This window comes from Larus michahellis, chromosome Z (assembly GCF_964199755.1).
Source record: "Larus michahellis chromosome Z, bLarMic1.1, whole genome shotgun sequence".
NCBI classification, from domain to species: domain Eukaryota; kingdom Metazoa; phylum Chordata; class Aves; order Charadriiformes; family Laridae; genus Larus; species Larus michahellis.
The window spans coordinates 14023374-14038875 of record NC_133930.1 but is presented as its reverse complement, the minus strand read 5'-3'; the positions used below and the strand labels follow the sequence as shown (position 1 = coordinate 14038875).

Here is a 15502-nt window from a genome sequence, read left to right as displayed (position 1 = left end):
AAAATATAGGACTTCTAGTACTACTGTATTCTGCTGAGAAATGGTTAGATGATTATACCTAAAGTGGTCATAGTATTTTCCTCTACAGATTAAAATTCAAATTTCTAAATCAAGGATCATAATCCACATACATAGACAGCAGTGGGTATGATGTTTCTTGGCTTTGTGTTGCTTCTGTATTTGTGGCTACAGGCCATGTCCTTGTTGCACAACATTGTTCCTGGAGGGCCACCATTACTCAAGGACAGCAGACCCACAGTTCAAACTGAGTGGGGTGACACTTGCCAGAAGTGAGTGCTAAGACTCCAAAAGGAAGGCGGTCAAGCAAATATCTCTCGCCTAAATGACCATTAAAGGAGCTCTGTGAAAAATTATCCTTTCATTGAAAAAGGATAAGGCCAGAAGATACAGGAAGAGCTTTTTTTAGGCATGTGGTCTATACCTTATCTCTTTCAGGCTCCTAAGGAAAAATAACTCCATCATAGAACATGTTCTGCTCGCCTGAGTGTGTTTTGCAATGCAGGCTCTTCTGGAAGCCTGCTTTGCATTGCATCTCTGCTGTAAGGTTTAAGAATGCTACTGAACCTATGCCTGAATGTATTTTTGGCCAGTTTGTCCCTGTTCTCATATGCTAATGCACTTTTATCTAGAATAGCTCTCATGTATATATTCTTGCATTTTATTTTACAATCCTGTATGCTATTGAGGTCCGATTAACAGGCTTACAGTTGTACTTGTTTCTTTCCACTCTCCATGAATACTTTGGCTTTTGGGTACTTCCGCTAATGCCACCTGTAGCTGACCACCCTTGGGCTCTGATGCAACATTTCCTGTATGTTTTACCCATATTTTTTCCTGTTCCAGGAACCTTAGCAAGTGGGACTAAGCAAACGCCGTGTTCCCTTTGTGTTTATAAACTCATAGCCGATAAATTCTATTCATCAGTACTTTTCAGTTTCATGTACTCTTGCTGATCTTTCCAGATAACTGCTGGAAGAAATTACTTAACCTGCAGTGCAGGGCTCCAGACCTGTGTGGCCCTTTATGTAGGCTTTTACAACTTCAACACCAAGAAATAAGTGTGCTCCACTTTGAAGATCCTGAGCTCTGTAGGAACATTGTTTTTATTTTCTAGCCGTCTAGAAAGTCAGTCTGCAGCCTGGCAATTTCTGGAAGAATATCACTAAGTTTAAATGTTCTCTGTTGCAGTATACTCCTTACACTGTACTGGCACACTTCTTAATGTTCTTTGTGATTTTTTAGTTTTTTTGTGTTAGTATGGGTAAGTTTTTCAGGAGTATATGCTATTACCCCATGACACTTAGTTTAGGTTTTTCAATTTTGTGAGGTTTTCTTCAGTTTCACAGGCCAAACATAGCCACTTATTCCATGGAAGGAAGTGACTTTTCGTAAAAAGGTTAGTGGTGAAATGAAGTAGAAGAATTACTTTGGATGATAACTTTTTCCTGTAAAACATCAGAGCTCTGTTGTTTTACTTCATTTAAGTCCTGATTTAAAAAAGAAAACCTGAAGAAACTACCTTATGCAAAATTACTTGCATAAATTTTAGTGGGTGTTTGGTATAACTCTATTTTTCTTGAGGCAGACTTGATACTCGGATCAAATTGCTACTCCATACAGCTTGAAATACCAAATAAACTCAACATGGGTTGGCCATAGTAGTTATGACCATTTTTTCGTGGTCATTTTTTCACTTTTTAGCCGAGAGTGTCAATACTTGCTGTAAAGATGTCTGCTCTGTAAGACTGTCAGACTTCTTCGATGTTGAAAGTGGAGAGTGGCCTGTCAAACCCTTTTCTTTTGGAAGGACAACCGTGACAATTGTAAATCAGAGCTTCCTCTGAAGGAAGAAGAATTTGCAAGTTCTCTTCATGCAGAAGTGAAAGCCTATGGGCCTTTTGGACAGGTCGATTGGGAAGACCCAAGCCTGGCCTAGGTTTGTGGTCCTGTCTGGTCAGTGGGCTCGGGAGCCAGGCTGTCCTGCAGTCTAGGGTTGTCTCTACAGCACAAGTTTCTCTTTGGGGAGGTGGTGATGCACACAACAACTGGAGTGTCTGATCTTTTCCTTAAGCTCTTCTAAAGTAAAAAGAAGGTGGTATCGGTTTGTCTTTATTCTCAGTGCAGACCTCTTCTAAGAGGTAGTGTTTGACATAGTTCTAGTATGGTATTCAGGTCCTGGATATAAGGCAGGATCAGAGGCAGTGGGCACAAACTGAAACACAGGGAGGTCTGTCTGAACATTTTCACTTTTTCACTGTGAGAGTGACTGAGCACAGGGACAGGTTGCCCAGAGAGGTGTCGGAGGCTCCACCTGTGAAGATCTTCTAAAGCTGTCTGGACATGGTCCTGGGCAAGCAGCTCCAGATGGTCCTGCTTGAGCAGGGTGGTTGCACCGGATGACCTCCAGAGGACCTCCTTTCCCACCTCAACTACTCTGTTATTCTGTGGCCTCTGACCACGAGGGCTGTAGGCACTTCTCTGATTCTTTGGAGTAGTTACATGGAAAGCAGCTGATGATTAGCATTCCTGTTTGATATTCTTGACTATAATTAGGGAGGCTGACCCTCTGTGAGTTCTTAGATGAAGGAACTTGTGAGTTATTTATCTCTGATCTAGAGGGATGAGGCTAGAGGTGGGCAGACTGTTTTAATTTAATCTCTGGAGCCTTTTCCAAATTAGGACGTTTAATTAACTCTGTAGATGTAGCTTAGCCATTTAAACTCAAGGCCCTAACTTTTCATTTATCGTGTTGCCTAGTGATACCTGCTTACTTGTTCTACAGCTAAATTCAAAGAGGAGACATCTACGCATTAGGTACCTGTTCTGTAGTGCTGCTCTTGGCAAGAGTAGAAGTATCCACAGAAATTATTCAGCCAGTCGTCAGGATATTGGTGACTTATTTGCTGAACATCCTCTTCTGCTTTCGGAATCATAGAATGGTTCAGGATAGAAGGGACCTTAAAGATCATCTAGTTCTAACCCCCCTGCCATGGGCAGGGACACCCCACACGAGACCAGGCTGCTCAAAGCCCCATCTGGCCTGGCCTTGAACACCTCCAGGGATGATGGGGCATCCACAGCTTCTCTGGGCAGCCTGTGCCAGTGCCTCACCCCCTCACAAAAAAAATTTTTTTCCTGATATCCAATCTGAATCTTCCCTCTTTCGGTTTAAAGCCATTACTCCTCGTCCTATTGCCACACTCCCTCATAAGGAGTCCCTCCCCATCTCTCCTGTAGGCCCACTTTAGATACTGTAAGGCTGCTATAAGGTCTCCTTGGAGCCTTCTATTCTCCAGGATGAACAACCCCAACTCCCTCAGCCTGTCTTCACAGGTGAGGTGCTCCGGCCCTTTGATCATCTTTGTGGCCCTCCTCTGGACCTGTTCCAACAGGTCGATGTCCTTCTTGTGCTGAGGACTCCAGAGCTGGATGCAGTACTCCAGGTGGAATCTCACCAGAGTGGAGTAGAGGGGCAGAATCACCTCCCTCGACCTGCTGGCCATGGTTCTTTTGATGCAGCCCGGGATGCGGTTGATGAATCTTTTGAGTTCTGAAGCTGTTGGTGAAATAATTTAACACACCTAAGGCAAATATAAGTTGCAGAACAGACAGTGGTCCACAGCATTGACACTACCTGTACTCTTCTTGCTAGTAATGCCAGTGAAATGTTAGCTATAGGCTTACCACTGATGGTGGCTCAAAAGCCTGCAGATGATCATACAGAGATTTATTACACTGTCGTTGTTCTGAGATAAAGGCTGTCTTCGACCAAGTTGAAAGATTGCATGCTGATAAACTAGTCAAATAAATGAGGTACATAAAATTGCAGGATGGAGTTAGCAGTTTCTGTTGTGTGTGTAATAGCCTATGGAAATAGCAGCCTGAAAAACGTGTGCTGCAGCAGCAGTTTGCTTGTCAGGTACTCATGTTTCATTCACAGCAGATATTTCTAGAGGAAGCATGAATGAGAACCCTGATTTTACTAACACAGTTGGGTTTTTTTGTCGTTATTTGCTGTGGATTTCTTGTTCTTCCTGGTGGTAAAGCAAGGTCAATTTGTGCTTCAAACGTGCAACTGAAAAATCTGTTTTCTAGCAAATTAGACCTTTGGTGCTCAGCGGCAGATGCTGTCTGTGGGAGGCAAATGCCGCCGCCTTTCCTCCTACAGTTTCTCCTTTCTGCTCCAAATGGATCATGAGAGGCTGACAGCAGACCCAGCAATGGGCAGTGCTGTAACCAGCCATAGCTTTGTGTACTCTGTCCTTCCCCATTCAAGTTCCCAGGGCAACACCATGGGCTCTGGAGGAGCAAGAGGTGTATGGGAGTGCACAAGTATTGTAGCTGGGGAGTAGAAACAACGTGTTTAAGTGTGTGAGGCAATTAATGCAACGTAATACCTCGTATCCCAGTAAACCCAGTACTAACAACCTTTGTAAATAACACCTGAAAGCTGGATGTTTTCTGATCACCAGCATGCTTATCTGTGTGTGTGACTAAGTGCAGTTGGCAGCTACTCCTGCTGCCTGCCTGTAGTGGCGTTGGTGGCATCCAGGCGAAGTCTAGGAGCCCCTCTGTTGGAGGTGGTTTCCTGGTCCCAGCTCTAAGACCACCTGAAGATTTAATTCCTGCAAGTTAATTGCAGATTGTAAACACACTGAGCAGGACACTGATGCAGTTCCAGGTGACCAATTCCATTATTTTCTGTAATTTCTTCAGCACCAAGTCTGTTTTTGTGCTTGGCTCATGTTTGGATTTCTTGACATCAGCGGGTGTCAGATGAAGGACGATTGCATTTTTTGGGTATTGGATTGCAGTTAACTGTAATTGTTGTATCGTGCCAGTCCTCTCCCCTTTGCTCTCGAGTTCTGTCGTGTGGGAGTCTCTATGGAAATGGGATTAGATGTGGCTGTCTGGCAGCACTGTCTCTTGGAAGGGCGTGCAACTTTGAGTAAAGCACTTGAATAAATCGCTGGAAGTTCCTGTTCAAAGCTTCTGGAACAGATTAATTCCTCTACACAAACTCCAGAAGAAGTTCTGTCTCTGTCCTGGTAAATTGGTTTTAACTGATCCAGGAAAAGGAAGCAATGACAGTACAATTGTAGAATAATTCAGGCGAAGGAGCCTCAGGAGGTCATCTAGTCTAGCCTGCTGCTCAAACCAGGATCACTTTCATTATGAATGTGTTTATAAACCCCTTTTGCGTAACATCCTTCTCACCCTCTTTCATCTACTTGCTTAATCTCCATGCAAACATGTATTGGGCAGTACCAGCCCCAGGTGAGGACACTAAGGGAGGTAAAGAATGAATGCATAGAGATGGTGACTGAATTAGTTGCACAGAAACCTGTTGCAAAAAAAAAAAAAATCTAATCTTCAGCCAGCAGTCTCACCTGCCTGCTCGTAAGAGTCTATCTGTATGAACTGCAAAATGTTTTCCATGGTCTAAAGAGTATGTCAAGATTAAGTATTTAAATTCTCCAGTTTCCATGAAGAATGATGCTAGAATGCAACTGCTAAATACTGTTTGTCCTGTTATCAATGCGTATTTGTTTGAAAAATCTGGTCTGTAATCCAGGGGACAGTATCAAAGGTAGTTGGTAGATTGTCCTTAAGCTTTTTTTGATGCGGGGGAAAGGTCACCTTTGTCGGCACTTGGCAGTCTTCCATTTTAGCTCAAATACAATTTGAAGGTTAGTGCTGTAGGCATTTCAAAGATTCCTGTTTTCTTAGTTATCATTCCTGTTGCTTTTTCTGTGATCCTCTTTGTCTGTAGCACATGACAGGAGTATAGTTAGCATAACTATTTTATGTAGTTTTACCTAGAGTTTAAATTACTTATCAGATTCAGGGAAAGCAAAGTGTCTGAAGTGGCATAGAAGTCAGCGTAGTGTACATGTTTGCATATTTGTGTAGAGCCCTTAAAAGGTCTGTGATTCTTGGCTGCTGTGGCCATGTAAGTCATTTAATGAACTAGTCAAAGTAATCTGACTGCTGTGTATCTAGAGATGTAATTAATTGAATGCTTATAGAAGTGCATGCTTCTACTGAGATAAAAGACATACTTTTTTTTATAGCTTCTATTTATATTACTCAGAGCACTTGCTGTAGTGATTATCTTGCACAAAATCAATTTGTGTCTTACAGCTTGCCTTGAAGGGATCTAACTATGCTGGTCTGCTGGAGCGGCATCGCATTCATACAAAAAACGTGGAGCATGTTGTAGACAGTTTACGGTAAGAATGCGTGCCTGTTTAGAACTTCAGACACTGCAAATATCCATGGACTGTGTGAAAGAACGAAAGGAAGTTTTGTGTTACAAGCTGTAATAAAATAGGAATATTGAAAACAGGATGGTGCAGATTAACAGTTATTCCTGAAACAACCGTAATGTGGAGTAGCTCAGTTCAGTTTAACTAACACACTGTGTTATTGCCTTGAAAACAAATGAAAAAGATATAAAAGATTTGTGTGAGTGTCAAACTCTTATAAGCCAAATACCACTGTAATTAGTTCTTAATTACATGTCAGTTTTTCAGAAGGATGTGACAAGGAACAATATAGGACACATTCAGGCTTTTTCTGCACTTTATAGGAACGAGAGGATAGAAGTTCGTCTTGTTAAACGTCGAGAATATAATGAAGAGACAGTTCGGTGGGCAGATGCTATTATATCAGCAGGAGGTACGACTTAACGGAAGGGAAGTATTTGTTTCAGTATGTTTTCATAGATACATTTTTCAAAAATCTTCTGCAGTGTGTGAAGCATCTGGATGTATGCACATTTTGAAAACTGAACAATAAGATAATTGTCAGAAAATATGACAAAATGCAATGCTTGTGACCATCCTCTCTACCTCTGGTATCTAAAATTGTAGCACTAGGAAGTGAATCCTGATGCATGACCACTTTGGAGATATTTGTCTTGTGTAAAACAGTATAAATTGTGGAATTTGCTATAGTTTTCAACTAAAGAGGATAAAATGCTTGCTGTCATGTGATTATACATAGCCCTAAACCCCACACTGGTTTTTGGTATGTGATGTGGAGACTAACATACTACTTTTTCCTCCCCATGCTCAAACTGTCTTTCTTGCTCTGACACTTAAGTCCAGTGACTGGAGTATCTAGTTGGATGGTACAGGTAAAAGTATGCAACTTCTGAGCAGCTTGTGCCACTGATTAGAGTTTTTAAAATGAAGCAACAGAGCAACTTAACCTGATTGTTTCTTTTTAACATTGGATTGCAGCAGTTCATTCCCTGTTATTTTGTGATTTGCTGCAAATGCTGCAGTGTGTTGCTCGGCTCTGACATAGTTAGCAGTTACACTTGACCACTGCTCTGCCTTTCTCTGCTCCCCGCTGGTCCACTTTGCCCTTAACCACTGTTGCAGAATGGGCAGAAAGAGATGCGTGTACGTTCCTGAAGCATCCTAATATACTCCTGTAGATTCCAAGGAACTCCTCTAAGCTAGAGATTAAAGTGCCAGTTTGGCTGTGGCAACACTTGTCATGATTATGAGGCAAGCGTCTGGGAAGTGATATATCATCCAAGGTTTTCAGAGCTTATATCTTTGTGCGAAGACTGATCCAGGTTGTTGTTTTCCTTCTATTTAACAGACAGGAAAGAATATCACTATCTGAAGAAGCCAGTGACACTTAAAGATTTCTACTTCAATAGTTTTATCTAAGACTTCTTTTCCAAGCATGCCTATTTAAGGCCAAGTATGACCTTTAAATTGTGTCTTCTAGGAGTTCGAACTAAAGTTATTGTTTTCATGTGATTCACAGTAAAATTTGGTATTGTTTCCTGTCTCCTATGGTTTTCATTAGTAATACTTTCTAAATTTATTTTCTTAAAGAATTTCTCTTACCAGCTCATAAACGTACAGAAATTTCCTTAAATTTCTTTTAAAACTTGTTTCTGCCAAATTCAGTTGCCTCAACATATATAGTTGTCAGGTAAGTCGTACTTTTTCCAATCACATTTGACATCTTTAATTCAATTGTCACTACTCTGCTTTGAAAGGTGTCAGTAGCTTTTTGGTCCGATTTTATTTTTGTGCAGCTTACCTAATTGGTTGTTGATAAAAAAAGTAAGTAGAGGTAACGTTGCAGTACATGTGAGATTATTTTATTTGGGATACTACAATATGAAGTGAAACTAACTTTTTTTTTTTTACTTTTTCTGTAGGTGATGGCACAATGTTGTTGGCAGCCAGTAAGGTCTTTGATAAGTTTAAACCAGTTATTGGAGTAAATACTGATCCTGAAAGGTAAAAACACATTTGGGAAAGCAATGCGTTATTTAGTATCAGGCACAATATGCATCTGTTTTCATGATGCATGAGGCATGCCTGTGGCATTTGGCAGTGTAAATGTCTGTTCTAGTGGATTGTAGATACCAAGTGAACCTGTTGTTTTACTAGAAAAATTTCCACAATGAGTTATGCTATCTCATCTGAGAGGACAATAAGTAGTATTGGGTAAGCATGGCTGTGTTAAACTGCCACAGCTGTTTTCACACACCAGTGTAACAGCACTTGCAGCTAGTTAACTTGTGTTACTAACCAGAAGTTTGAGGCTAGAGATGGCAGTATAGAACAGAGACAGGAAAAGGGACGTAACAAAAGCAACTAAGTGTGGTGCCTGAACACACAGGAACTTGGTTTCTGTATGAAGAAGGTGAGTCCTATTGGAAATCCGATAGGGACTCAGATCAAGATGTTTGTTCTGGTTTCTTCACGTAAACCATGTCATATCTCAGAGGACGCAGTCTCCTCAGCCAATTAATGGCATTTAGTTGTCCTATTATAGACTCCAAACAAGTTGCATCCACCTAGCCGTAAGATTGATTTGGGCAGGTGGGTGCAGTGTATTAGTGCTGCCTGGTTGGTATAACCTTCAAATGAATGGCCAGTAAAACTCAGAATTCCCCAAGGCCCTTGTCTGCTGAGATTTCCAGATTTAGGTTTCTGCTTTTGATATTACCAGTTATTTTAATCTTAGTAGATAAGAAAGCGGCAGCCAGAAAGCCTTAATTCCTTCCATACCTTACTCCTCTTCCAAAACTTTTCAAATGCTGTGAATAGATGTTCTAGAGTATCAAGCCTGAATAGCAGGGTTCAAATAACAAGTGCCTTCAAGTTATCAAATATCACTCATGAAAGGGGAACAGCGTTTAGTCTTCTGGCTTTGACATGAGATTCTTTTGATCTTCGGCATGTTGCTTACCTGTGTCATATCGCTAACTTGTGTGTTAATGGAGGAAATTTTTTTTTCTAACTTGCAAGGTTTCTTAAGCTTGAATTGCTTGCCTGGAACTGTGGTGACAGGAATTATATTAGTACCTACATATTCCTGCAGGATTACTAGCTGATGAGCCGGTTTTTAGGGGGAATGTGACAGCAATATCCTATGTCTCATACACGCACACCCCAGCAACTGAAAGAGGTGTATTGTTGCTGATGTGCTATTATGTAAGAATAGTATATGTTCATAAAGGTCAAAGTGTAGCTTTGCTTTGTGTAGCAGAAAGAGATGTTCGTTTTGTTTTGCTTTTTAAAGGTACTAAATCTTAAAATTTATACTGTCATTTTCATTGTCCTTTTTTGGTGCCAGATCAGAGGGTCACTTATGCTTGCCTGTGAGATATACACACTCGTTTCCTGAAGCACTGCAGAAGCTTTATCGTGGTGAGTTCAGGTAGGATTCACTGATCTTTGGTTTTCCAAAACATATTATGGTTGGAAAATACTTAATGATGTGCAATTCCTGAGAAGCAGCTGATGCTTAGTAAAATCTTAATGCCTCAAATCATGAATTCTGTGTAGATATTTACCATGTTGAAAAATGGGTTTGTGGTCAAGAGTGAGACTGGAATACAAAGGATAAATTTGACTGCACGTTCCAAGAAAAAGAATTCTGTTATGACCTTCAGTAATTTATCTTCTTTTCTCACTTAGCAAGTTCATAAATGAGGATCTACATTGTTGTAAAGGGTATATTGGTTTACATATTCTAACATGCGAAAGCATATTTAGTACAATGACGGGCCATACTAATAGAAGTTACTGAAACATACATAGTTATGGTCAATGAGTTGCATGTGAGGGTTTGGTGACTAAAGTAGAGTGGCTTAAATTTTGTTAAGAGATTAGGGTAAGGCAAAGCTTTTCTTTATGCTGAAGATAGCTTGATGTTTTCAATACTAGATATTCTTAAAATAGAGGAATCTCACTTGAATTAAGGAGGAAGCAAGCTGAATTTTAAAGGACAGACTAGGGAGTTTTTAAATAGCTATTTAAAAAGAGACATTGTTCAATGATGTATTAACATTCCAGAATGTTGATGACAAACCATCAAACACAAATAAGTCGTTCATGTGCAAATATATCACAATTGGCTTTTGTTTATACTGCTAGCGTATTTATTTTGTAGTGTGAAGTGTAAGTGTATTTGTGCCATAGAAAAGTTGTGAAATGAAGTGAATATGGTCATTAGGATTGATTATAAATAACTGAAGAGGTTTCAGTAGGTATGGGTAAATGAAAAGTCACGTATTTCAACTCACACATTCCAAAACTTATAAAACAGTAGCTTTTAAGACTCCATCATGCTAAGTTGCTTAAGTAAAGCTAGTAGTGCGAATGCAGGTAACCTCCCTTGATAATCTAGGCACTTCTAATATTGTTTTGAATGCTATGTTATATTTTTGTTGCTGACATTCCTGTTGTTGCTCATTATGGAGCTGAAGCTTCACCAGAGTGAAACAGGAAGGATCTGCCTAGTTATTTTTCCAGAATAATAGGAACTTGTATTCCTGAGCAAGGATCTGAGCAGGTGTTTCACTTGGCAGTTCTTAGATATATTTGGCCCTAAGAAAGCTTGAAAGTAGGTGGGTAACTGGATCAGCCCAAGTGGAAGAGTTTCTGGTGGCTCAGAATTGCATAAGGACAGTGAGGTGCCAGAGACTGGAAGAGGGGTTGTCTTTTCTCCTTATCCTTGAAGTGTCAGCTGCTTTAGTGCAGCAGTCTGTGTAAGCACTAGCCTTGTAGTCAGTCCCATGAAACAACCAACATTATTGATTATAAAGGACAAACTACATCGGACTACCTGTGTTTCTTTTTTTGACGGTCAACAATGTAACAGGATCTCAGAATAGGGGTACACTCCCATTTTCTGATTTTGTAGGGGTTTTGACATGTTCTGGTGTGAGTAATGTAAGGAGACTAACATAATGATATTCATTTCATGTTGTCTGCCTGACTACCTGAAACCATACTTGCAATTTAAGACCAGATAGGTAATTATACTGAGAATGTGTTGAATGAGGGTCTACGAGGATGATAACAAGGAAAAACTAATAATGGTAGTCATATAAGTGTAAGTCTTCCTTGCTGTAATTTCAGGAAAAATGTAAGCTGGTTACTGCCACCCCGATATTGACAGTATGAACTGGGAAAAGATGTACCATAACACTCCCTTGTGATTTGCTTTGCTTTCTTAATCAAAAATACTATTACTGTTTCGTTTTATGTAATCTCTAAACTGTACGAGGAAAAAGGAATTGATACCTCCTCTCGGAAAAAATAAAAAATGTAAATATTGTAACAGTTTAAGGAAGAAGGCCTTTTATAGCCTTTTCTTTCTTCATTTGAATTCCACATAAGCATTCTAAAGTTCCTAGGCGAGGAGAGTATCTTAAAATGAGGATGCTTGTGGCACTTACATATAAAGGGGTTGACAGCTGCTTTTCTGAACATCTACACATACAAACAAAAGGTGGTAAAAATACAGCATGTATTGCTGTGTAAATTCCTGAGAGCTTGTTGTTCTTTGAATCGTTGCATCAGTCATGAACTCCTAAGTTAGGATCATATGCCTAAAAAGATGTGTTGTTATCTATAAAGTTTGTAGACTACTTTTGGCCAGTGTTCTCTTATTTTATCTGTGCAAAAAAACATTAAGTAGCAAATTGGTATATGTAAAGTATTTACATTTTGGTATGATTTACTTTCTAAATTTAGAAATTATAGTGGAAGCTATAAAACTTGAAATGTGACTTTGAATATATTTAACTTTTAATCTTGAGATGCTCTGCTTTGAGAGTGAAGACTCTCTGATCCTATCTAATTCGGTAATGAATATTTCAGCTACTGATACCAACTTCTTTCTCCTCTCTAAGGTGGCAGTGGCGGCAAAGAATCCGACTGTATCTTGAAGGAACTGGTATTAACCCAGCCCCTGTAGATTTACATGAACAGCAGCTAAGCCAAGAGCAACATAGCAGGGCTCACATAAATGAAAGATTCCAGGATCAAAGTAAGTTAAAATCTGATGAATATAATCACTTTGCCACGATAACTTGGAATAGGGGATAAGGATTTGTAAGAGCTGAAGCATGTGAAGTTTGGTTGCTGTATTTGAGAGGCAGGGAGAGACAGCTCTCATTAGCTGAAGACACAGATTAAGGTTTTTTAGAAGGCAGTATTTTTTGTTTCTATGTGTTTATTCTGGACTGTACACTTAGAACCAGTTCTCAGTATTAACAGTAAATTTACAGATGTTTTTAAATAGTATTATCTGCTGGCAAAATACCTGAGCTTTTTTAAAATGCTGTGTCCTAGGGTTACTGTAGATGCTTGGGGTTACCACATGAACATTTTCCCATGTGTTTAGCTGCTCCATACTGCATGCACGCGTGTGTACTAAATTAGGAGTAGGTTACTTCACAATTCAGAAAGGTGGTCACAGACTTCTGGCAAGCAAATGAGAAGTTAGAAGTGAGAGTGTCTACCTGGGTAATTCTTTGGTCATCAGATACCTTTGACTGTTTTCTTTATGATGTATTGAAGTTGTGTGATTCTGTCCTTAACCTGTGTCTAGCACTGCATTTCCTCACTGAGAAGTCCTTAGGCAACATGAACAATTTGTTAATCCCTCTTAATTACCCTGTGGATAAAGTCTAATTCTTTGAAATTAATCAGAAATGTCTCTTAAGTTACTTTCAGTAAATGTAACTAGTCTGGAAGAGTGACTGACCAAAGAGAAGACTTCAATCTGTCTGTTTGCTCATGAGTTTTCAGGGAAAGCAATGTCTGAACATAAGTGTCATTGCTGGTCGACCTTGGTTGAAATATTTGTAGTCTCCAGTAAAGGACAGTGACTGGCTAAAGACTAAATCAGTGAAAAATTGAGTCTTGAAGAAAATGGAGCACTAGGTCTAGAATACAAACCCAGGCAGCAGTGTGCCCTCCAATGAGTTGTGAATTGGTTTTGAAAACTTGAGTTCTAGAGTTCATGATGTCAAAACTGTTACATTCAATATCTGCAGGATCTGACATTTCTGGTCCACGTCTTTTACCAGTGAGAGCACTCAATGAAGTCTTCATTGGGGAATCTCTTTCATCCAGGTATGTTTAATTGTTTGTTGTTGCACAGCATGGCACAATTGACTTAATTTCATTTTATGACATTGCAATGAACAATCAGTAATGGGATGTATTTGCTGTCAAATTTCAGTTCTAGTCCATGAATGTATAACAGTGATTGTATTGTTGTTGATTACAAAGTGTGTTTTCAGAGATGTAAGCGCAGTGACGTTAAATTCTGTTTTTCCACCTTCCTGTCTGACACTGTTCTTTCATTTTTCATTACTCCTGGTTGTTTTCTTTCCTCTTCATTGTTTTACTCCTTTCCTGATTAGTTCTTATGTAACCAAATGGCTTCAGTTACTAGCTTTACAGTAGATCGAAGATTTAAATATCTGTCCTTAAACTGTCTCTTCTCTGCATCTCTTCTTAAATATCTTTTCATAAGCTTTTAGCATGACCAAGCAGAAATCACATTTAGCATGAGCAATTACTCCTTTCACTGCCTCTCTGTCATTAGAGGCAAAGGTATCAGCCTGCCTTTGGCAGAAGCTTTGTTATTATGGGAAAACACTTATTTCCTTGTTTTAAGAAATGAGTTTGTATCAAATCCTAGCCGAACTTTGGAAAGCTGAACTTTAATTTGTATTTTATATCTCTTTTCCCTTTATTCTGTATCTTTAGAAAAAAACAACCACCACAAAACAACCAAAGCAAAACACCGTAACATCTTCTGGTGTTTGTACAGTGCTTGGGACACTGTGATTGCTGCTGGAAACAGTATAAATGTTCCGTGAGTGCTTTATCTTCCACCTAGACTGCAGCTTTAGGCTGGCAGAAGGAATTAGTCTCAAAGAGATATAAATTTTGCTCATTACTAAAACAAACCTAATTTTATCAGGATTCTAAAAAGTCTCTTTAACATACAGTGATAGAGCAACATATAGCTGCTTTCCAACGCTTTATAATAGCCCCCTACTTCCGAGTGTCACAAATACATTGTGCTCTTTGGTTCCAATATATTTCAGAAGCATTGAGGAACACAGTGCCTGTAGGAACAAATCTCCAGTAATAAATACTGTGTTAATAGGGCCTTACACTTGAAGACTTAAATAATGATGTCACACAGATGAGTTTTCTGTGAGATTCAAATACATGAGTACCTAGGTACTTCTTCCAAGGTCTTATTCTGCGTGTCAGTTAAGAAGACATGGAAAATGAAGGGGAAAACCCACCCTTTCATATCCAGCTTGCAAAAATTATCTTAATCAAGCTGTACACCTGTGTTCTTAATTTGCTTCCAGTTCTTTTGTCTTCCTATCTTCTCAAGAGTGAATGCACAAAATGCCCTTAGTAGGAGCCTAAACTGTTCGTCGCCAAATGCTCACAATGTGTATTCCTAGTCGATTCAGGCTGAAACATTCATCAGCTGAAACAGCTCAGTAAGCTCCTTTTACTAAGAAAGGTGAAACTCAGTCATGCTGAACACTGTGAATGCAGTGTTTTTCTAAGAGGGTATCTTTTAATCTGAAGACTATGTGTTTGAATTACGCACTATGAACATCAACAACTTTAGTTCATAAATATACACCTGTATGTTCTGAAGCTTACAGAGAGAGACTGTTTGGTCACTCTAGGCCTAACATTAGGTATCCTCTGATACATGAATAATACCATGCAGAATAATGATCATGCCCCAAAAGTTACTACATTTGAGTTTTAGAGAGAAACATAAGCCTGCTGACTGTTGTAAAACTAAAGCTGTTTGTGAAGAATTACAGTGGATTTTTGTTCACTGGAGTGATCAAAAATTCAGCTTGAAGCCATGCAATTACTGACATTGGAGTGCCTTACCTCTTAGTGTTCCCTGATACAATTTTATGAGACCAAATCACAGCGTGAACACAGTTTTTTGGTAGTTCAACAATTATGCAAGGAAGGTAATGTATTAGTAGTTTAATTTCTAAGTCCAGGAAACCCTGCTTGTATACGAAGCTATTCCCAGATGAATCACAGAGTTCTTTGTGCATAATTTATTATGAAAAGTGGCTGCAGAAAAAATACCTAAAATTCCATGCTGCAGATCACTTTTGTCCATTATAAAATGCTAT

At 39.4% G+C, this 15502-nt stretch overlaps 1 protein-coding gene across 1 annotated transcript in view; it reads left to right on the top strand.

Annotated features, from left to right (window-relative positions):
• The window catches only part of NADK2 (NAD kinase 2, mitochondrial), a 31108-nt gene that overhangs the window by 8752 nt on the left and 6854 nt on the right, over window positions 1–15502 (top strand). Inside the window, 6 exon segments of the mRNA XM_074569686.1 lie at window positions 6166–6254; window positions 6614–6702; window positions 8213–8294; window positions 9640–9723; window positions 12206–12342; window positions 13355–13433. Coding sequence (XP_074425787.1) covers window positions 6166–6254; window positions 6614–6702; window positions 8213–8294; window positions 9640–9723; window positions 12206–12342; window positions 13355–13433 — 560 coding nt within the window.